The 24,644-nt window shown below is 43.5% G+C and overlaps 1 protein-coding gene across 2 annotated transcripts in view; it reads left to right on the top strand.

The window, feature by feature from the left end:
• Positions 1–367: 367 nt before the first annotated feature.
• Positions 368–24,644, top strand: part of LOC147628326 (zinc finger CCCH domain-containing protein 28-like) — a 28,931-nt gene continuing 4,654 nt past the window's right edge. Inside the window, exons 1-9 of one of the 2 annotated variants that reach the window (XM_086813416.1) lie at positions 368–765; positions 1,181–1,273; positions 1,744–1,807; positions 1,905–2,006; positions 11,824–11,922; positions 12,024–12,113; positions 12,231–12,329; positions 19,985–20,026; positions 20,266–20,368. In XM_086813416.1, coding sequence (XP_086669542.1) covers positions 494–765; positions 1,181–1,273; positions 1,744–1,807; positions 1,905–2,006; positions 11,824–11,922; positions 12,024–12,113; positions 12,231–12,329; positions 19,985–20,026; positions 20,266–20,368 — 964 coding nt within the window. In that variant the 5' untranslated portion in view covers positions 368–493. The remainder of the gene's footprint in view (positions 766–1,180; positions 1,274–1,743; positions 1,808–1,904; positions 2,007–11,823; positions 11,923–12,023; positions 12,114–12,230; positions 12,330–19,984; positions 20,027–20,265; positions 20,369–24,644) is intronic. The other variant, XM_086813415.1, reaches the window with a different exon arrangement.

The raw sequence follows: 24,644 nt of genomic DNA on the forward strand, positions 1-24,644 counted from the left end.
GAGAGAGAAGAGAGAGAGATGATAATGTAAATAGTAGAGTACATATTTCAAAAAAAAAAAGAGAGAGAGAGAGAGAGAGAGAGAGAGAGAGAGAGAGAGAGAGAGAGAGAGAGAGAGAGAGAGAGAGAGAGAGAGAGAGAGAAGAAGAAGAAGAAGAAGAAGAAAAAGAAAAGCATACAACATTCGCTTTTATCTTGGGCAATGGGTATAGGGGACTTGTCTAAACGATTTATTCTATGAAAAAAAAACCCTACACATTAAAGATGAAACGGCACCGTAAAAAACGATTTTGGGGCCCTATTAGAAACTCTTCAAATAAAGATTAAAATTTCGGCCTATAAAGGTATTAGTAGGAAACGTCTGCCAGGGCGGGCGCCATGTCTATTATAAGAGGACTAATGAGAACCCTCCGAGCTCGTAAAAGTGCAGAGCAGAGAACTCCCCCGAGTCGTTGCAGCAGAAATCTTCTTGGTGGCTGCGGAACTAATCGGTGATGGCGACAGATCCTGAAGGCAGCGGTCGAAGCCGCTCTCGTTCTCGTTCTCGATCGCGCTCGCGGTCTCTTTCCCGATCCCGCTCCCGCTCCCGCTCTCGCTCTCGCTCTCCTGCTGCTCGTGGACACAGCGATGGCGATGGCGAAGCTAGGGGCTGGAAGAAATACGACCTTAGCATAGCCGTCTGCAGGGACTTCACCCGCGGCCGCTGCTCGAGACCGCCCTCAGAATGCCGCTACGCCCACCCCCCTGGCAGTGTTGCTATTGACGGGTAAGAAACCATCCCATCAGGCCACTAATTAGGGCCTCTTAACAGTTGCAGGACCTCCTCCCCAGCGTCCTTCCCTCCTCGAAATCTGATCTGAAGCCGGTATGATGGCCTGCTGAATGAAGAGTGGGGGAGGAAGCCTTTAACGTTTATCTCGGGTTGGGTTGCAAAAGCTCGCTGCTCTCGGTTTCACATGTTAGCATCCCTTGTCTGGCTTATTCAGCGGAGAGGCTAGGCTTGGTATTTACAACACACACTTTGTTTGCTGCTCACATGGACAGACTAATAGTCTTGATGCTTTCCTTGTGGTATCATAGAGTATATATACATGCTTAAACACATGATCAAGGTTTTTTTTCCCTAGAAGCTTGTGAAGAGCTTGCCACTTGGAGGACTAAACGTATATACTTTGTTTCAGGAACGAGGTGACGGTCTGCTATGATTCTCTACGTGATCGTTGTGCCCGTGGCTATGGCTGCCGATATTTTCACCCTCCCCCACATTTGCGTGCGTAAGTTTTTGTGACCATGCTTTTTTGTGACATCTAAAGTTTTGGTTGGGCATGGGCAAATGCACACATTCAAGTGTTGCTGATTCTTAAGGCTGTCTCTTGTGCTTGCCATAACGTGTGGGGATACATGTCCATGCGATGGGGAGGCTGCCTTCTACTTAAGAGACCAAAATCGCAAGCTTAAGATCATCTTGTGTGCATACAATGCAATAAAGTTTGTTCTAGATATATTTTGTATACACCGAGTGATGCCAAGATTTATACCGTATACATTGATTGAGGCGACTTACGAATGACTTTCACATCTTGGGCTGTGACCTTTATCCTACAACTCTCGAAGCTCTCATTAATTCTAATTATTTGCTCTTTGGTTTTTTTGTGAGTGCCAATAATCGTCATTTTTGATTAGATAACCATAATCAATACTTCATCACATGTCGATTTAGAGTTAGTATTTGTGAAAATTTCAGGAAGATGCAGGAAGCCACTGGAATCCAGGGAGCTCGAAATCCTATTGCATATCAAGTAGATCCAGTAAGTAAAGGGCGGTTTTCATGTTTCTTACATCCCAAGTGATGAACAACTGAGCCGTACAATTTTCTGGGAGTTTATAGTCAAACCACTTTGTCAGGTAATGTCTTCTGACGGCCTCTATGGTACACATTCCTTACCTTCGTCTTTACCAATGGCAAGCACACGTGGATTGAAGGGTACAACTAGACCAACGTTGGAGGTAAGGATTGCCATTTGTGGCTTGTTTAGTCTTTATGTACAGCTGCTGCTTCAAAAGTTATCCGTGAAATCTTTTTATAAGAGATCTTAGTAGCAAACAATTTTATATGTACATGTTGATGATGGACTAGCCTCTCTCGCAGAGGTGGATCTCCGTGGTTTTGAAGTATGCTTCCAAAACAAAAAGACCACATATTTCACTAACATCTTTAAGGCTCTCTCATTCTTAGCTTCCTGAAAGCTTCCTCAAGCTTGTTGAGCATGGTTGCTCATGTATCTTGAAGTTTTGTAAAACTTAAGGCTTGGAGTAGAGAGTTTTAACTATATACAAGTTTCCAATCTTAAAAGAGAGAAGTTTGAACTATATAGAAGTAGAGAGTGTTAACTATATAGAAGTAGAGAGTGTTAACTATATAGAAGTTTCCAATCTTAGAATTTACAATGTCTAATTTCGATGAGTATTTTTGCCTAGAGTTTGTAAATTCTATTCAAACATTACATGGTAACAAAAGGATCCATGAAACCTTCAAACACCCTAATTTTTATATTTTTATTGGTTTTTTTCTTTTTTCAAACTTATTGCATGAATAAATACTTAAGCCATTTCTCACTTATCTCCTGCATCCCTTGTCAACCTTATCATTTTTTTTTTTGGTTCCAACTTCCTATACGCATATCTACGTATACATGTGTGTGGGGGTTGGTGGGTTGTGCATTAGTATGTTCAAATGTATACACATGCATACCTTAGGTTTAAATCTAGGCATTTCTCTTAGAGGCTCTCTTTGAGATAGGTCTTGAAACCTTATGAATCATTTTTTGTAGTGTCTCTCGAATTGTTTATGGTAATCATGCCTGGAAGGTAGTGTGGGAAGTTTTCGGTCTTGTCATCCTTGTCTTGCTCCATGCTATCCTTTGTAGTGTGAGTGCTCCATGGAATCTTCAAATTCTATCGTAGATTCTTCTTTTAAGGATGAAGAGGCTCATGCATCTTTGATTTAGGTATCGAATGAATAGCAAGAGGCCGTAACTCCGTTATGATGGGCTATGATTTCTACTTTCATATCGATAGTGCTCTTTGATTTTGGTCTCTTGCATTGTGTATGGATGGCAACAAAGGCAAGTGTTGCTATTGTCTTACGTCTTAGACAATACGAGTGGATTTTGATATGACCAATGACAATCCTCATGCATGACGCATGATGCATGTCCATGAACTTTAGGCGTCAATTTATTTGGATGGAGATGTCGCCACCTTGTAGTGACAATTTGAAGTGTACACATACCTGCTTGGGAATGTGAATTACACTTGGTAGGGATTTGGAGTAGCTTCAAAAGCATGGTATTTCACTTTTATACTTGAAATGGTTGAGAACAAGCACGAGCTGATTAGATAGGGGGAGTAACAGATGTTTGAAATGTTTTTACAATTAGGAGTTCTTGCAAGATGCCGGCGAGTTCAAAGCCTTTGTGATTGAAACTTGTGTTGTTATGTGGAAGGTTTGGAGATGGCAATGTTTTACACGGAAGTTGTCATCCGAGTTGCGGCCAGTTGATATTGTGCTAATTCTTTCTATATTTAGCAATGCATTTACCCTATCAACTACTTATTTGTTCTATTTGCTACTTTCCTTAGTGCTAGGCTGTAACACGCGGAAGCTCTGGGGGTCTTCTTTCAGCCCTAAACACTCCTAGAAACATGCTGATGCAAAACGCAGATATGGAGAAAGAGTTGAGAGAGAGAGAGATGTTGGAAATTCAGTATATTGCTATAGTACAAAAAGGTACTCTTACACACAGCCCTAGGCTGCCTAAAAGGTGATTAACACCCAAAACTGTCCCCCTATGGGACTCCTAGTGACCCAAACCCCTAGAGGGTTGAATGTCTTAACAATGAGCACATGGTCCCTTTTTATAGGACCTCTCCAAGCTTGGCCAACTGGCCGACTGTTGGTCGGCCAGTCCACAGTCCACAACTTCCTTTTCAGCGCTGCCCGACCAGAATATTCCCTTGATTAAGATGCGCCGGCTGCAGCCTTCCTCCGTTTCAGCCGACCAATGCTGGTTTAGCCGACCCCCCTATCTGGCTCCTCACGCATGGTCTAGAAGCCCCTCCAGGCCTTGCTCTAAATCCACTCTTGTCCTCTTGTGCTCCACTTCTGGTTCTTCAAAGTCTTTATCTGGCTGCCTTTTCTGGATCAGCGTCTGAAGTTTGTCCATGGCATTGATCATGCACATGACATAGGCTTCATTGTGGTTGAGTCTGCTCTGCATGCATCTCTGGAGGTTTGACAGTCAGCACGAAGGGCTTTGTGTGAATATATGCTCTTATGTGTGTGTGTGTGTGGAGTGCGTGTGTGAGAGCATATCTTGATACAGAGTTCTACACCCACTATTGGGCACTGATGACGTTAGTGGGGATGTCGTAGTATCTAGTCCATACTATGCATAGTGGAGTTGATAGTTATATAGTCTTGTGGGTCGACTACCATGAGTATATAACATGCACGTTCCTAACAGGTGAATTTGGGCATGTTCTTGGATTCATCTAGGTATATATATGTTTTACACAGAATTAACTCTTGCATAGGGATATGAGACAATCGTTCTAAAGAACACAAGGATGGCTTAGGCTTTTTCATCCAAGCCTTCCTCTCACTATCAGCAAAACCAAGCAAGAAAGATAAGATCATCGAGACAAGGATAAAAGAGCTTCAAGTTTCTATTCAGTTGAAGAGAAGGAGTTCTTATAACACCTTTTTGTCTAAGTGCAAGAAAACAAAGAGAATGAAGGAACATAAACTTTTGCGATTGGCTTTTGTGCCCATTTTTCGGGTATTTGTGCTGTTACATTGGCTAGTCTGAGCTTAGTCTTTGATTTGGCTAGCAGTTTGGAGACACATGTGATTGTTATACTTGTACTTAAGTTTGGATTATGGATCTTCTCCATAGACAGAGAGACTTTCTTATGAAAGTATGGAATAGAGATTTATGGATTGACATTGTGGTGTCACATGCTGATGCACCATGCACTAAGGTGGAGTGGCTCATCAACAATGCTATACTTATACAAAAATTTAGTAACTTTTTTAGGAATATTTGTCGTACGACGTGACCCCATTGTGAGTCCCAATTCGAGACATGTCAGGCACGAGCTACGTAGGTCAATCTCCTAGCCTTAGGTTGGAGAGTCGGTCCCTTAACCCACTTGGAGAACAAGCATATAAGTTGTTGGAGAATGCACAGGCGAAAGCATAAACAAAACTAGAGAGAGAGAGTAGAGAGAGCTTGTGGACAAGATCACCTTTTATAATAGCGTGAAGCTTTACAATGGCAATAGCTAGCAAGAGAATGTTGATCTTGTGCAAAGAATGGATGGGAAAGTGCACAATGGAGAGACTCCTTTTATAGTGTAGTGTCAAAGCTGGCCGACAGCTCCACGACTCCTAAAATAGGAGAAAAATACACCGAGATGCATAAATTCTAACACCTCTCCGCAGCTCCTAGTGTGCAAGAGTCGGAAGAAGATCAGTTGATGAAGATGCAACCATGGACCCTCTAGTACCGCGAATACTGGAATCACCTTGGAGAGAGCACCCGTCAACTTGTTTCCTCGAAACAAAATGCCACCATGAACAACATGGAATTGCTTGGCTACGAATTTCCACACAAGTGTGCAGTGAACTCCAAGAATAGATGATGAGCTGTTGGACACACCGCGCCCATAATCTCCAATAGTGGACAAAAAACACATCACATTCCAAAAGCCTCGAACAATGAACTCGGAACAGATCCAGTCCATAATCTCTGCTATACCAAAGATGATCATGTCTTGCCATGTCTAATGCTTGGAACTCCGAATCACAACATATCTTATTTTTATGTCTAATGCTAAAAGAGGACTTCCTACCATATTCTAGGATTGGACAATCTATGCAAAAAGCATGATTTTCATTATATTCATGAGATTTTTTTTAATAATTATGCTTAATTAATTGATTAAGAGAAAAGAGTATTTTTGATAAATTTGTTTTTATGCAAAAAGAGAAATTCCCATGATATTTGAGAATCCAGTATTTAAATGGTAAAAGAGGAATTTTTGATAAATTTATTTTTATGTAAAAAGAGGAATTCCCATGATATTTGAGAATCAAGTATTTAAATGAAAAAAGAGGATTTTTTGGTAAATTAATTTAATGCAAAAAGAGGAATTTCCATGATATTTGAGATCCAAGTAATTAATTCAGACCACTAAACTCCACCTTGTTGGTACAAGACTAGATGACATGAAGCACATGTATGCGGATTCTGAGAACTTCGGTACACAGTGGGAACATGCATTTGATGCCACAGGACCATGTCACTTTTTGATACACGATGATTGGCTTTTCTACAAAGGCCGACTGTGTGTAATGAAGTCGTTTAGGACAGCTCTTCTCCATGATGCCCATGACGCCATTACTGGTGGTCATAGGGGCATGAATTCAACTTTGGAGAAATTGGAACGTCAATATTATTGGCCAAAGATGAGGCGAGATGTGTTTACATATGTACAACGCTGTGATATTTGTCAAAAGGTGAAAGCTCCTCGCGGAAAGAAGATAGGGTTATTACAGTCCTTGCCAATTCTTGAGGGTCCTTTCTAAGATATTTCAATGGACTTTGTCACGAATCTGCCTCCCAGTCCGAGTAAGTGTAATACTCAGTGCTTAACTATAGTTGATAGATTTGGCAAATTTGTTATGCTTATTCCTTGTAGGGCCAATGTGACCGTTGAGGATGTTGCCTAGTTGTTTATTCGGCATTGATACCTGATTGGCGGGATTCTTAGGACCATAGCGTAAGACCGAGATGCCAAGTTTACCAGTCATTTTTGGAGGGCATTGTTTGATAACTTTGGTACTAAATTGAATTTTTCCAGTGCATTCCATCCACAGACGGATGGCAAGATAGAGATATACAACGAGTTGGCCTTTGATGTGCTGAAGTGTTATGTCCACGATCAGCAAGGTAAGTGGGAATCATATTTGGCTTTAGTTCAAGCTGTTTTGAATGATTCTTTTTCTTCTGCTATTGGCAGGACTCCATATGAGGCAACGTTTGGAAGACCATTCCAATCGTTTTTGACCAGGGTCTCATCTTCAGTACCTGAAGCAAACAGAGTGACAGAGTCTTACTAGGAGATTTTAGAGTCAGTAAATAACAGGCTGGCCAAAGCGCAAGAGGCCTACACTCGACAGGACAATAAAGACCGAAGGGATATGAAGTTTTCGGAAGGGGGTTGGGTTTATCTTCGGATTATGAAGCAAAGGTTGAAGCAGGTGGGCAAGTGACCCTTTCCCATCCAGAAGAAGATCAATGAGGTTTCCATGTAGTTGAAGCTACCTCCGAGATGGACTATGCACGATGTGTTTCACGTCAGTTGGTTAAAGCTATATGCAGGTTCGATCCCTTCAGAAGTTAAAGACGAGGCGAAACTAGATATTGTGGATGAAGCAGAAGTTATGGTTCTAGAATAGATCCTTCTGCACTGTTTCAAGCATGGCTCAGGTCGAAGACAGATAGTTTCTCACGAAGTTTCGAGACCGAGGCCCACGAAGCAGCATGGCTTGACAAAGAGTTTTTCGACGACTATCCGGCGTTATTGACAGATTATTTGGAGGCTATGCAGCTTCCGTCAAGTTAAGCAGAAGGGGATGGCACGCGCATCCCACACTTGGATGCCACATAGACATATCTGTATAGAAGGTGCAGGACTTGGGATGGTAAACTGGCCCCATGTGAGCCGAGTCCGGGACGAGTCAGCCAGAGTGGTCCATCCCAGTCGTCCGAGGTCAGGTGTGCTTGTCCAGCACACGAGTCCAAGGTCAGGTGTGCATTGTCTTGCACATGAAATAGTGCCAGTCCGCGCTGTGAGTCTCTCTCTAGAATGATTTCAGTGATTCTGTGTATCTGGTATGGTACTGGATGCCAGTTAGGGTTTGCATATAGGAAAGGGGCTAGTCCATAGGGCTACCCCAAGTACTTGTGTGGGCATGGGGGCAGTGTAAAACCACTCCCATGAGGGCGAGGAAGGTCTTGCCTGTACCCACCAGCCATGGGTAGGCCATGGAGGGCTGTAGGACAGCCCTAGGGGCATGCCAGGGGCAGCCGACAGGACATCCAGCCTTGAGTTGGCTGTAGGGCAAGTATGGGGCAGCCCATACAGGCTGCCCAGCCTCCAAGACAGCAGGCGCATAGTGCCCAGCCAGCTTTGTCCATGCGCATAGGTTCCCAGGCCAAGTGGGAAAGCATGTGCAGCATTTAATGTGATTTATACTGAATTTAGTCAGTCGTGTGTAATATTTTAGACAGCCGACTGCTGGAAAACCAGCCGACTGGTTGTCTAGAGGGGTATAAATACCCGTGCCTCTTTTCAGTTCCTTCATCTCATATTTCACCAAGAGCTAAAGCTGATCAAAGGGCCAGGACAGCCAAGGATAAGCTAACGCAGAAGGGGTGAAGGACTGCATGTCAAGGGCAGAGTTATCTCAGCCAAGAAAGGTCAAGTTTTCTATATTTTCTTTTCATATTTGCATCATTCTAATAAAGCAAATACACCATTCGTGGTGGGGGCCCTACAGAGGGTATTCTAGACCCAATACTGTGTCCGCTTCTCTCTCTCTCTCTCTCTCTCTCTCTCTCTCTCTCTCTCTATTTTTCTGCACATCTACATTCAGTTTTGTGCGTTAGTTCTGTCGCGACAAATGTGCTAATTTCTGAGCATTGAAGTTACCGATCTTCCCTGAAGCTTCCGCATGTTACACACATCCATCTTGGTTGAATAGAATAAAAAACACAATCTCCAAGGCTAACACCTGTAATGGCACTCGTCCTGGAGAAAACTCCTAGCCACCTAGGATGATGTTGATCGTGAAATATGCAAGTAATCCACCCATGAGGTATAGTTGCATCAATGTGATCGATTCGTCTAATACTCTCTCTAAGTTGCTGGGTAGAGACAAGTGTTTGATCCATAGGGAGACTTTTAAAAAGTTTTTTGGGCAATAACTGTCAATGCACATCTCTCCTAGCCAAGCCATTGCATATATCCAAATCACCCAAAGTTCCTCCAACCTCATCTCTAATGAGGTCATTCTACATAATGGGCTGTCTATCAGCCTCATCCTATGATGTAGGTATCTCAAAAAAGGTCTCATGCTATTCTAAGCTTTACTATAAGTGGAGAAGAGGGTGGGATATACTTTGCCTCCATGAAAATGAAACATGAATTGAGCATCCAATCTCTACCACCATGAGGTGTGCAATCGGAACGTGAAACATAAAAAAATCCTTCCAAGGCTCAATAACTAGGAGGAATGCTTTGATTGATGAGTCAAGCAGCACTTGGTTAACCACCAAAGCTCTGGAGGCTAGATCCAATCTATTAGAACTCCAATGAAGAAGTTTCTTCCTAATGCTCATAAGTACTGGTGCAAACTATTGTGTAGGCGATATATCAACCTCAACTTGACACCCCAAATATCTGGCAATTCAACCTCTATCAATCCAAGTAAAACTTGAGCTTTGCATCCCAATTGACTCTTTGGTAGTCACTTATTCAAAAACCAACTGACTTATGCCAATTAATGAGAACCCATGTAGCCATGCAAAACTCCTCCAAAGCAATCCAAAAGGATCCCCTATGGTTCAACTTGAGAAAGGAGGGCTGAAATTAGGGTTTTCAGCAAAAAGACCAGAAATTACAGCAATAAAGAGAGCTGTTTTGCTGAATTTCAGTCATTGGGAGTGTGTAGGAGAGTGATTAGCATCTGGAAACACTCTTGGAAGCTTGAGAAACACTTTAGCAAGCTTGGAAATGAAGTTGGGAAGGAAAAAGTGCAGCCCAACAGCCCTCATGAAGGAGGCACCAATCTCTAGAGAGAGGAGGAGGAGAGAGGTGGTGAGTTGTCCAGTGTAGGTGGCAGGCAGGTGCTTTGTGGAGCAAGCTAGAGTGGACACATGGCTGGTTACTCCCTTTGTACAAAGGGGATAAGGTCTGGGTGGTGGACATTGGGTTATGTGTGAACACCGGGCTGGTCATAATTTATAAGTGAGTTTTGGTCGCCCAAAACTTAATGAAGTGTGTACACACTCACTTATAAGTTAGTGCTAACTCCTAAGGCCAAGTTTATGACCAATACTTACCACCTCTCACATGCCACATAACCATGTCAGCAGACAGTTTCACATGCACGGTTCGCGGGTGGGTGTCCCTACTCAGAACTACACATTGGTCAAGCAAGCATGAAAATAGCATGCAATTTCAATTGCAAACAAGCACATAAAGATGCTATGCAATGCAACATTGGTATGGACAATCCCCGTTCATGAGACTATACCAAAATAGACGTGCTCCAGGCAAGTACACGAGGTACCAGACCCAATGGAACACCATTCCACCAAGCATTTCCGGGCATGTACACGGAGGCACAAGTCCCAACGGAAAGCCAAGTCACATGAGTGGCATTAATTCCCGGCATATACAATTGCCATGGACACCAGTCCAATGTACATACATAATAAGAAAGCACGGGTGGATCAATTGGGTGGCCAAATGGTGACAGATATCTCCTCCGACCGGGTTTTGGGGGGGGGGCAACGGCTTGCCCTAGGGTGGCGTGTGCTGCTGTTGCGTGATTTTGACAACAGTATCATGAGCAAGCTCAGAGTCCAAAAGCTCATCCTCATTGTGCTCCTCAACAACAAGTGATCTTCCCACCCTCAAGTTACACCAAGGCGGTTCCTTATGTCATAGGTATTGCGATTGTGGAAGCTAAAGCTCGTGTGGAAGCTCCAAGCTCCAATCCACTCGTGTGTACACCATGTTCATTAAACATCCACCAACTCCATGTTGGGCTTAGACGGTTGGTCCTTCCTCTATTATGTAACATCCTTAAGGAAATAAACAGTATGTGACAGATGAGCAAATATTGTGGCCATTGCCTTTTGTGCTTTTGCAACGAAACTGCTTCTGTATGTGGTGAAGACATTTCCCGTGATGTGCAATACTTTTCTGTCCAAACACGCCTAATAGCATTGAAGATTCTTTTCATATACACAGCTAAGACTCTTGTGATTCCACAACTGCTTTTGGGACTCTCACCACTTTCCCCACTGATGCATAAAGTGGTCATAGTCTGAAGGGTGGTTGTGACAGATCTAGGGGGTCTTGAGGGACGCATATATACAAAAGTGGGGGATGGGTCCTGAAAGAGGGGGTGTGAAAAGAATGAGAATGTTATTGAGGATGGCAGAGGATAACCAATCTTTACTATAGTTTTTTGGAAGGCCTTTCAAAATAAAAGCATTGCATTTTTGCCAATGGGAAATGACCACCTTTGGGTGGTTATTGAATGGCTATGCTATAAACAAATGCTCCACCATCATCATCATTTTCTGAGGTTTCTGCTCCCGCATGTTAGCTTTGGTTATGCTCTTTAGGTTTTCGGTTGTGCATATTGAGTTGCACTCATCACTCATCATATTCAAGTAAGAGTGGGGGGCTGATAATTATTGTTTCAAAGAGTTGTTCACTTGACTGGATTTTTCGGAGCTACTTGCAGTTGATGCAATGTAGCCTATAGTCATTTATTGGTTGTAAAGCTGAGGGATTACAGGTTAAAGTCTACTATGCTGATTTCTAGGAGATGCAATCTGTTTACATAGAGATTCAAAAAAAATTATGGGGCAAATCTTGGAGTTTGATAGATGTGTTGCATTGAGAATCATAGTGAAGGAATAACAGATCTGTGTTTTTTTGGGCTATGCGATTATAGGTCTGCAGGGACTTTGTTCGTGGGCGCTGTGCAAGGCGTGCAGAAGAGTGCCGTTATGCTCATCATATTCCTAACAGTGATGATGGTGACTATGCTATTGTATACCTCATTGCACCCTTTTGTGTCACACTCTGCATAAATTTTCGTTTGTCCCCTTTATTTGTAAACCCTAATATATATTTGATTGAATATACACGCAGGTTTGTCAGGACTACCTGCGTGGGAAATGTGAGAGGATTTCGTGTCGCTATTTCCATGCACCAAATCATCTAAGATCACAAATAAAAGATGTAGGTATTGTCTTTGAGTTTGTTTTCAACATGGAAGGTTTACTCTAGCTGATGGATTACAAGAAATGCCAAATTTCAGAAAATGCTTATGGTGCAATTTCATTTAATAATGTGCAGAGGTTGTTGGGGTCTCACCCAGGTGACGATGATCATGGGCGTCACAGTGCAAGTTTCGAAGGAGCTTATGGTTATGGTGGCAGCTTATATGATCAACAGGTGCATATATATGTGATTATGCATAGGTTTTCTTTGTGTTTTTATGTTTTTACATGAATTACAAGATCTGCATGGTGGGTTGCAATTGGGATTGAGGTGTTGTTTATAAAGCCAAACTGTTTTGTTTCCAAGATGTATTCCTCAGGTTGTGGCAGTATCTTAAGGCAGTTTCAATGCACTAGCAGCTAAGGTTCTCGTGAACCTTCCATGCCTGCAAGAGATGCCACATTTTTGTTTGTCTCCAAGACGGGTTCTTGAAGTTGTGTGGCAATGTACTAGTATCCAAACCTTCTCTCTTGTGTTAACGACCTTTCCCTTGTTCTGTATCAAAACTCCTAGAGGCCAATCCAGCTATAGTTTGATATAGAGGCCTTGTTTTTCATTCCGCCTTATAGTTTATAGGCAGTCAGTGTCCAAGGTCAAATGAGAAGGCAGTGCCAAAACTTGGAACCTCCACCTTTACCCGCACTTTGACATGTGAGCCCTACAGCTGTGTGTGGGAGAATCAGGAATTAGGGTTAGGTTAATTCATGTGGGAGACATACACAGAGAAACAACAAGGGAGAGAGAGAGAGAGAGTTGTGGGGATAAGTCAACTCATCAAGATATGAGTGTGTGACTCCCCTATCACACATGTATATTGCACTAGTACACATAGTGCACTTAGTACATTAAAAGTACTAAGTGTACTATGTACTATAACTTATGGGCTTGTACACACTATAAGGGTGGGCATTATGCCTTTACCCCAACAACCTCCCACTTAAAGGTAAAGTGCCCTTAAATGAAGGAAAAGAAAAATCAGCATGTACATGATAATATACAAGGCCATATCAAGGCTGAAACTGGCCTCATCCAATGCCCATCAAGTGTCTGCAATGAGCAAACCGCTCCGGAGGCAAACTCTTTGTCAACAGATCAGCCGGGTTGTCATCCGTATGAATCTTAACAAGCTGAATTTGCTTGTTCTCTATCACCTCTCTGATGAAGTGATACTTCACATCCACATGCTTCGTCTTTGCATGAAAGACAGGGTTCTTTGCCAAGTGGATGGCACTCTGATTGTCACAATGCAACAATGGAATATCCCCTGTATAACCCAAATCAACCACTAACCGAGATAGCCATAATGCCTCCTTGCAAGCCTTTGTGGCTGCAATATACTCGGCCTCTGTAGTAGATAAGGCAGTGCACTTCTGCATCCTGGATATCCATGACACAGCACCTCCTGTGAATGTAAACACATAACCGGTAGTAGACTTCCGGTTATCTGGATGACCGGCATAATCCGAATCCGTGTAACCATGCACTAATGCATCCTGTTTGCCAAAGCAAATGCACATATCTTGTGTGCCCTTTAGGTATCTCATGACACCTTTCACTGCTTCCCAATGCTTCTTGCCAGGGTTGGCCATGTATCTAGAAACCACTCCCACTGCAAAAGCAATGTCCGGCCTAGTAGCAACCATGGCATACATGAGACTGCCACAAGCTGAAGCATACGGAATCTTGGCCATATCAGCCCTGTCTCTATCTGACTGTGGGCTGTCCATAGCACTGAGTTTCACATATGGAGGCAAAGGAGTACTAGTCTTCTTCCCCCCGTCCATATTGAACCTCTGCAAGACTTTGCCAATGTATTCCTTCTGAGACAAATACAACACATGCTGATTTCTGTCCCGAAGTATCCGCATACCCAAGATGTGATTTGCATCACCCAAATCCTTCATATCAAAGGTTTGATGCAGCCTCTGCTTCAAGGCATCCATCTCTTTACGAGATTTCCCGGCAATCAACATATCATCAGCTGCTGAGACCGGGGCTCTCTCAGCGGCCTCCTTCTTGTGTTGAGGAGCGGGCCAGACAGCCGCTCATCTGGAGCCCAGCGGTTCGTACGGAGCAGGGTCATATGCTGGGTTCTCGGCCTCGTCTAGCCTGGGGACCTTTAGCGGCAGGCCCAGCTCGTAGTTTTGGAGACTGGCAGGCTTTCTGCAGTCTACCAGAGGAGATCCAGGTGGAGAGGCTGAGTCACTTCAGAGGGGGGTTGATTATGAGGGATGATATTCAGGAGGCACTCACAGAGGAGTGGTTCACACCTCTTGAGACAGTGGCCCCACGGTGGATGGGAGCCTTTACACAGTTGGAGATCCTGATTGCTGTCAGAGCTAGCACTGAGGATGGCAGATGCCTCTACTATGAGATTCAGGATGAGGGCAGACTCCAGAGAGTGGAGGAGGAGTCGCCTTTGGTTGCAGAGTGCACCTTTCAGAGGATTCGGGTAGTGGCTGCCGCTTCTCGGAGGTGGCATATTGACCCCGACCCTGCTGATGTGCTCCCGGATTGGCGCATATGGGCATATGCAGCGCGCCCCTTGGCCCGGCTACAGTGGGACCCCGGGGAGTACGAGTGGCATGATCCTTATGCATCCCTTGAGGCCACAGAGATCACCTTTTTCCAGTATACTGTTCGGCTGGGACGGCATATTTTGACGGCGAGGAGGACGGTTTCTCCAGCGGCAGCGGGGCATTGGCGATTGCAGGGACTCTCACAGGAGTTCCTGGACTCAGCAGTGGGCACTTGGCTTGTTTACAGTGGTCTTCCGGCGGCCTGCGTTCGATGCGGCCACCCTATGGAGACACAGAGACATTGCCTTTGGGACTGCCCTCAGGCACAGCAGATTTGGCTGCGGATGCTGCGTATTCTGGCCCCCCTCTCTCCAGAGGGTATGTTTACGTGGGGTGCCGCTGCTTGGTCGACTTCGTTAGGGCCTGCTATGGGCTATGAGATGGAGCAGGGCAGTCAGGCCATCAGATTTATTAGGGGCCAGCCTCGCCTGGTTCCGGCATCGGATTTCTCGTCCGCCAGCTGGACACAGGAGAGGGATTTACGATGGGAGCTCCTCAGCAGCCTCACCATCTGGTTCACCTGGAGGGCCCGGTGCTTTACGGCCTTTGAGGGGAGATTGGAGCCACCAGCAGAGACTGTGCGGGGGATTTGGCAGGAGTTGATCCACACCCTGCGAGGACAGTACGACCGCATCCGGGGAGACTCGGATGAGGCGATCTTACGGCGCCAGGCCTTTCACACCACTTGGTGCTGTGGCCCGTTCTACACCTTACACACGGGATCCCCCCGTTGGCACTACAGGCCACCTGTTTGGCTCTTCCTCCCCCCTATTGTATGATTTAGCCGCTCAGTTCTTTATACTGATGCTTGTATTTTGCAGCACCTAGGGAGAGTCTCCCGGGCTGCCATGATGTATTCGCTGCTCTTCTCTCTCTTAGGAGCAGGAGAGATCTTTTGTAGCCCTTCGGGCGTTTTTATATAACTAATGAAAGGATCTTTTCTCGGGGGGGAAAAAAAAACATATCATCAACATACAAGATGAGGATCAATAGACTGCCATCCAAAGCTTTCTTGGTGTACAAGCAGTGATCTATGTCACTTCTCGTGAATTTCTGAGATTTCATGAATGTATCAAATTTATGATACCATTCCCTTGGTGCCTGTTTGAGCCCATAAAGACTCTTTTTCAGCTTGCATACAAGCTTCTCCTTTCCACTCACTGCATAACCCTCTGGCTGCTGCATATATATCTCCTCATGGAGATCACCGTGAAGAAAAGCCGTCTTCACATCCATCTGAATCAAGTCCAGATCATCATGTGCAACCAAAGCTAACACAGCTCTAAGTGTGGTCATTTTGACCACTGGAGAGAAGATCTCATCAAAGTCCACACCATATTCTTGCTTGAAGCCCTTAGCCACTAACTTGGCTTTGTATCTTGGCTTTGCATCTGGTGCAACTTTGAGCCTGTAAACCCACTTGCATGGCAAAACCTTCTTGCATGCAGGCAAATGCACCAACTTCCAAGTTCCATTTTTATGCAGAGAATCCATCTCTGACTTCATGGCACGCTCCCAAAGAGCCTTGTCTGCCCTCTGTAAAGCCTCCTTATAACATGAGGGCTCCCCACAGTCAGTGAGCATCAAGTAGTCAACTCCTGGAACAAACCTGTCAGGGGCTCTGGAGGGTCTAGTGGACCTCCGTACCCAATGACCATTATTTGCAGGTTGCTGTCCAGCCTGCATATCACCCATTGGTGGCTCCTGTTCCATGCCATAAGGCTGAAAAATCATGCCCGGTATCTCCTCTAACTGTGGTATATCCATAGGGATATCTTCTGCCATCTCTGGCTGTCCATTTGGACCATTTTCAGCACCATTTAAGGGCTGGTTTTCCTGCTGTAATGGCTGATTTACAGCCCTTTGTTGTTGTCCATGATGTCCATCATCATCAAAGATGACTCTGCCAGGCTCCTGTTGCCTTGCAGGCTCCTTATACATGCATGTTTCATCAAAAATGACATCATTGCTGCGTATAATCTTTCTATTCACGGGATCCCAAAGTCTATACCCCATTTCACCTCTGTCACCATATCCTAGGAATATGCATTTGTGAGACTTAGGATCAAGTTTGGTGCGCATTTCCTTGCGTATGTGCACGTACGCAACGCAACCAAACACTCTCAAGTGCTTGTATGACGGAGGCTTCCCTGTCCATACTTCCTCTGGTACTTTCGCACCAAGCCTCGTGTTAGGTGACCTATTTATAAGGTGAACGGCTGTCATAACAGCTTCAGCCCAAAAACCATGAGGTAATGCAGCATGTGACAACATAGAACGGACCTTCTCCTGAATGGTCCTGTTCATTCTCTCTGCTGTCCCGTTTTGTGGAGGATCATAAGGAGTAGAGAGCTCCCTCTTGATGCCTTTAGCATCACAAAAGTCCTGAAACTGTTTGGACATATACTCTCCACCATTGTCGGAACGCAAAGCCTTCAGTGTTTTGCCAGTTTGATTCTCAACAAGAGCAACAAACTTCTGAAACACTGAGAATGTATCACTCTTCAAACGAAGAGGATAGACCCACACCTTGCGTGTGGCATCATCAATAAAAGACACAAAGTATTTTGCCCCTCCCAAAGAAAGCTGAGGCATCTCACATACATCTGTATGCACAAGCTCTAACTGAGCATCTTTCTGTCCAAGAGCTTTCTTGTGGGGACACTGTAGTTGCCTACCATATATACAATGCTCACAAAACTGAAAACTTGAAAACTTTAGAGAAGGCAAGTAACCCAAACGAGACAATTGCTCCATTCCTTTGACACTCATGTGTTCCAACCGGCTATGCCACATAGAGATTTCCGGCAGCTCGGTTGCATTTACATTAGCATGGTGACAAACACCTGCATGCATAAAGTAAAGAGTGTCCACTTTAGAGCCTCTGGCAACAACCAGTGAGCCCTTACTAATTTTCCACTTTCCACGACCAAATGTGGTAACATAATCAGCATCATCAAGCTGTCCAGTAGAAAGCAGATTCTTTTTGATCTCAGGCACATGCCTGACATCATGGAGCATAAGCTGTGAGCCATCTGAAAATACAAGCCTCACATCACCTCTGCCAAGAATTTTGCATGCATGGTTATCACCCAAATAAACCACTCCTTCATTGCCAGCAGTATACCTGACAAACAAGTCTCTGCATCCTGTGACATGAAAGGAGGCACCTGAATCAATGATCCATGAGTGCATACCATGACCACCTGGAAGAAGTGAATGGGCATCAAGTGAAGACGTAAATAGGACCTCATCCTCACTGCCACCTGCATGTGACACATTGATTTCTTCAATCTTGACTCCACTTTTGCCCTTAGGCTTTACATCTTTGGCTTCATCTTTCTCTTTGTCTTTGCCTTTTCCCTTTTCCTTTTGATCATTTTTCCATTTGTAGCATTGCTTTTTAATGTGTCCCTTCTTGCCACAATAATGGCATTCCAAATCCTTTTTGGAGCGAGACTTGCTCCTTCCCCTTTCTTGGCTTTCCTCCCTTTGCTGGGATCTCCCACGTGCATTCATTGCATTGGACTTTCCAACAGAGTTGTTTTTCCTGTTCATCTCTTCTTGAAGAAGAGCACCCTCAACATTTGCATATGACAGCATAGCATGCGAATTGCTAGTGGCTGTCCTGAATGTGTCCCAACTCTCTGGCAAAGTGCATAACAGAAAAGTGGCTTTGAACTCATCGTCCATTGCCAATTTTTGATTTATAACTTGGCTGACTATACCATTAAACTCATTTAGATGGGCTGTCATAGACGCCCCTTCCTTCATCTGAAGACCTATGAGTTTCTTCAACCAATACACTTTGCTTGAGGCACTTTGCTGGGCATACAAGTCCTGCAATCTCTACCACATTCCCCAAGCTGTCTTCTCTTCACGAATGCTGAGTTTCTTCAGAAACGCCCTGCCATCAAAGAGGATAGAATTAGGGTTTAGAGATTCATGTGGGAGACATACACAGAGAGAACAAGGGAGAGAGAGAGAGAGAGTTGTGGGGATAAGTCAACTTATCAAGATATGAGTGTGTGACTCCCCTATCACACATGTATATTGCACTAGTACACATAGTGCACTTAGTACATTAAAAGTACTAAGTGTACTATGTACTATAACTTATGGGCTTGTACACACTATAAGGGTGGGCATTATGCCTTTACCCCAACAAGCTGGAGGTAAGACCTTCTCTACTGTTGAACAACCAAGCTAACTCCTTCACATGGTGTACCAATTCTTGTTTCTCATATCTGCCCTAAAGTATGTAAAATGGCTTTATTATACAGATTGGTTTCATATATGGAAGGCTTGTAGTTTGTATACTAATCACACCGTTTACTAAGAAATCCTTCATCTTCTCAAATATATGTGAGGTATAAATTCCTTGATGCACATCATATCGAAACTCAATGTTTTTTTGGTTTCTCTTACTTGCATGCATGGGGCTTAATTACTGTTGAATGTTGACTCTTCAAACATGATCTAGTGTGCTTCTCTCTATTCGACCATGCCATTTGGCAAGGTGCATGCTTGTCCTAGGATTTGACCAGGCTGAATCAGGTTTATGGGTGGCCTACCGGCCTGCCTGTGGTTTTAGGGCTGAGAGATGTTACATTAGTTAATTCAGTTAACAGGGTGTCTATCACTCCAAGTGAGAAGGCCAAAATACTTCTACCTGTGGTTTTAGGGCTGAGTGATGTTACATTAGTGGATTCAGTTAACAGGGTGTCCATGACTCCAAGTGAGCCTAAGGCAGAAGGCAAAAATACTTCTCCCTCTCATTGCTCTAGTAGATTTGTCCACTGTGCTTGGCTAGCCTCTATCATACCAGAGTTGAAGACCTGCTTGTGCATTGCTCACAGAGTTACACACGTCTGGATACAATAAGGGAGATCATGCACAGGGAAAACTTCCACAGGTGACACAAGAGTAGGCTTCTTTGCCATAAGATGGTACTCCATGGTTGAGAAGGATACCACCCCATATTGGCTTTTAGTTAGCCACCTCGAAACTGTATTCCAGCTTTGACATAAACCTTTCCCTTTGAGGTCTCTTTTTCTTGTTACTTGCTCAAAGATATGGATCTTTTTTGTGACATTTTTGTGGCTTGTTGTTCAAATCTTGGTTTAAGGATGTAAATATTTTTTTTTGTGGCTTGTTCAAATCCGTAGTTAAGGATGTATTTTTTTTTTGAAAGTTTGATTCTTTGCTTGATTTTAGGTCTATAACTTGTTTTTCTTTCTTTTTGGTCAGAGTTCAAAGCACATGCGTGTTGATGATTACCCTTCTAGTCATGTAAGTGACCTGTCAACCATGGTTTTTCTTCACGATATGAGCTTTGTAACCCTGGGCGGCATGTGCAACATGTTGATGTCTAACATGGTCTGGGTCAACTTTTTATGCTTTGTTTTTTGATCTTAATTCTTAGTAGCTGGACTTACTAGCTATGCACATGTTGTGTCATAGTATTACGGTTTTTTTGATCTTAATTCTTAGTAGCTGGACTTACTAGCTATGCACATGTTGTGTCATAGTATTACGGTCAAGGGCAAGGGGCATCCTTGTATCAACCTACACCCTTACCACCAGCACGACTACCTGCAGTTATGCCGTCACCTCCCCCACGAGCCTTGAAGGGTATGTTTCATGCCTTCCATGTCTCTTTGATACAGTGCACAGTCACCTCTCTTTAATGTTAAACAGAGTCAATTTGTTTAATTTCATGATTCTTTTTTGTATACACTGCTCGTTGTAAGACTCTCTTGCTTTTGTTTAAGTTTACAAGATATTTGGCCTGCCCGGCTCTCAGAGAAGATTTAGTTTTAGCTGCTCTGAAAGCTTACACTCACGGAATTATTAGTGTTAATGAACCTTGTACGAGTGAGAATCTGAATGCATCAAGCAGTCAAGCAGACAAATGGAAAAGCTTTGAGGAGATAGTAGAAAATATGCGTGGGTTTCTCTTTATGAAAAAGTCTGGACAATGGGTTGATTTTTGTAAACACAAGCGTAATCATGTGATGGGCATGATCTAGCCTGCTTATGGTTTTTAAAAAACCACAGCACCGGACTGATGGTTCAAAAGACTAATTTGATGAGATGAGATGATTGCATTACAGTTATTTGGAGACAAAGATATGGTGTTATGGGACCTGTGCAGCAGTACCAAAGGTTTTTGTTATACACATGGGTTGCAGAGTGTACAAATTACGAGCATGTGTTTGGCTGGCCAAATTTCACGTCTGATTTGAGCCATGTTAATGCAGGCTGTCTTGATGAGGTTGAGTGTGTGGGAAAAGGAAGAGCCCATAGCTGCTAGGTTGCTAAATATATCGGGCAAAGTGAGAATCCCTCCAAAACCTGTGTGAACTTCTGTATGATGTTTGCATAGCCTGAGGAAACCTGAGGTGTGTTACTCAGTCTCCATTTCCTTCGTATCATGCAGTGTGCAGTGAAATTTAATGTGAATCGAGTTGATGTGAGTGGGAAAAGTAAGAGCCCATAGCTGCTACATGTTTTTGGTTGCTGAACATATCGGGCAAAGTGACAATCCCTCCAAAACCTCTGTGAACTTTTGTATGATTTTTGCATAACCTGAGGAAACAAGGAGTGTGTGTTCCTCAGTCTCCATTTCCTGCATATCATGCAGTGTGCAGTGTCTATTTCCCTGTGCCTCCCCTCTAGGCTCAACTCCAAACTCAAGATGGTGAGATCTAATGTGAATCAAGTGATGCATGCGGAAGGATTGTTGTTTTAAGGTGTGCTCATTCACAAGCGCCCCCTATGTAAGATGTCTGTGTACCAAAGTATTCAATCTTTGACTCTACTTTGCAAGAGGACATGCAGATGGAGCAAGAGGACATGCAGATGGAGTTATAGAACTTACAACTTCATAGTTGGTCTAGTAACCTTTCTGCATTCTAATATTTTGAACCAAGCGCGTATGCCCTGAATCCATTGTGATGTTAGCAGCTTGCTTTTGATGGTTTTTTGTGGTTTGGAGTGTGCTCCTTGGCAATCTGTCAGTAGCATAGTAACATGAAACTTTTTTCCTAGCCAAAATTGCAAAAACTTTGTTTCTCAGAGGTGCCGTTTATGTTTCCGTTTTCGTTTTCGTTTCCGTTTATTGTTTCCTAATCTCACGTTAGGACCTGCTAAGTTTTTGCCAATTTTCTTTGTTCTCTCTTTAAAATTATGATGTAAGTCTCTTCTCTATTTCTGTCAACTTTTTCATCATTTCTATTTACATCTACTAAAAAATGTTAAAAGACACGCCATTTCCTAGGCATACCTAGTTTCAGGCCATTAGGTACATCATCCGTTTCTGTTGCCGTTTCCGTTGCATGCGAGTATGGTCAATAGGCAGTAACTTTAGTGTGACATCCTTGAGGCTCTCTCCAAGGGCGCGCACGCAGTTTCTAACAAGAGGATGAAGAATGGGGTGTTCTTGGGGGGGGGGTGTTTTGTGCGGAAGGCCATGCCATTGACACTCTTTTTGGTCTCGTATGTTTGTGGTTGTGTGTGTAGAGAGAGAGAGAGAGAGAGAGAGAGAGAGAGAGAGAGAGAGAGAGAGAGAGATTAACATCTACAAAAGATCCCAAGGGTCTATCAGACAAAAAGTGATACAATGGTACCATGGATATATAGAGCCATGGAAAATTGAAAGAAAAATTGTATGTACATGTAATCAATAGATGATCAATGAGATATGCCATGATGAGCTATTGATGAGTGTGTTGCTTGAGCTCCATCAAGCTCATGCTCAGGCATCTTTGATCCTCATACTTTATCACCCATGTGAGTGGGTCGAATTCCTCTTAGTGAACTTCACAACTTCATTTGTTGATGTAGACTTGCGTTGTTGACCTTTGTTTGGTTCTTTTCCTTAAGCTCAATGGCCAAGGACATGATGTCTTTGCTTTGAATGCTCATGGTACCCAACTCCTTTTGTTGGGTTGTGTTCTTCTTATTCCTTCACCGCAGAGGTGCATATTGGAGCTTAAGAACTCCAAAAGGCCCATAGCACGGGCATAGTGATAGTAATGTGGCCGGCATTCTTGATATGGAGGAAGGTCTTACCCTTTGGTTATGCTTAGTAGGGTAGTGCCTAATCCTTTGACAATAGTGATTAATGCTTAATGATGCACCTTAATCAAGATTAGTGCATATCTCCCTCTTAAAAGATGGGCAGAAAACTAGTTGTTTTTGGATCATGCATCAAAATCAAGGGACTTTTGCAAAAAAGTAATTTGGCATATAATAACTACTCATGTACTTATGATTTGAAGCTTGAAACACTAAAAAACCTCAAGGTAATTAGTGATAAGCACCTGGTTAATGACAATGAGCTGAAAGCTACATTTTTTGTGAAAGGGAAGAAGAGGGCTTAATAAGAAGCTTATGTTAATATGATATTAAGAAAAGCTTAATGATAAGGTTAGTGATGCCTATGATTCATAGAGAGGACTAGGTTAGGATGGACATGGCTTTGATACCATGTCAAAATTAGAGTTGCAAAAGCTAAGGTGGATGGTAGTGAAGACAAAGCAACATGATTAATAAGATAATTAACACTAATGATGATGTGATTAACACGAGAGAGAGAGAGAGAGAGAGAGAGAGAGAGAGAGAGAGTTGCACATCATATGCAAATGACCAAAAGACTTAGTCACTTCTCCGTTAGAAAAGTGGCCTGTATATAGGCACCAAACAGTTACATCAAAAGACTCCCATGTGAGACAAATAACATGACCAAAAACTGAGGACCCTGGCTCACCCTCACAACATGGATGGTTATTTGCTTTTTCTAACACCTTCCATGTGGCTTCTTTCTACATTTGGGCTTGCATCTTGTAGTCTTGCCTCATTGTGTCTATTTTCTCTTGTTGCTTGAGGATGTCGCTCGGTGGTGTTATTCCTGTGAAAAGCTTCGGAATGAGGGTCGATACACTCTTGGTCTCTTGAGATGTGTATCCATTCCATGTAACACTGTTTCAGCATGGTGTACAGGTGGGGCTCTCAGCATTCCTAGTATTTTATACAGAGAGAGAGAGAGAGAGAGAGAGAGAGAGAGAGATTAGACTTGCCTTTGCTTTTTTAAATGTTTTGATTTTTTTTTTTTGGGGGGGGGGTGGTTGCAAGAAAAATGGTAAGGAAACAAGATTGTGTTAATCAATTTCTTGGTTTTTCTTTGTTCTTGGCCAAATCTAAGAATGGGTATGTGAAGAAGAAAATTAGAGAAAAATAGCAGGCAGGTTGGAAAAATCAACATTGAGGCTCAGGCGGGAGCCCAGGGCGCAACACAAGAAGGAAGAGGGGCAGCATGCATGTTTATGGCGTGAGAGAGACAAACTCAAGCAAGCGAGAGGGGGGGGGTGTGTGGGCAGTGTGCACAGAGTTAGACATCATCCCCTTCTTGCTGGCTTCTTGTTTGGTGTCCTATTTGAGCCTCTAGGACTGACCATGTTAGCTAGAGGGGCTGGTCACCCCTAAAATGTTTTCCCATATTATTTCCCATTTTATGGAGTCTCGAGTATTTTTCCCAGTCGTGGAGGATTTATTCCCTAATCGGCTGCCTACATATGGGCATATATATAGCTGGCTTGCCTCCCTCATTCTTCATTGCTTGCTGAGCATTGTTTGCTGCAGTCCCTCACATATGAGGTTTTCTCCCCTCTTGCTCGGGACATGTATTCCTTTGGATGATGATATTGAGAGCAGGTTCTCACCTGTGTTTCCTCTCCATCTCTCTCTCTCTCTCACTCTCTCCTGAGTTTCCACTTTTCCTTCTTCGGTTGCACATTCTATCATGGTATCAGAGCGCCGGTGATCTTCAGTGTTGGATGCTTCCTCCTCTCCCTCTTGTGTTTTTGTGTTTTTGCGTTTTCAGCAAGGTGGACAGATCTTGTGTTTT

Source organism: Cibotium barometz, chromosome 19, assembly GCF_041138505.1.
Source record: "Cibotium barometz isolate CiBa-2024 chromosome 19, ASM4113850v1, whole genome shotgun sequence".
Taxonomy (NCBI): domain Eukaryota; kingdom Viridiplantae; phylum Streptophyta; class Polypodiopsida; order Cyatheales; family Cibotiaceae; genus Cibotium; species Cibotium barometz.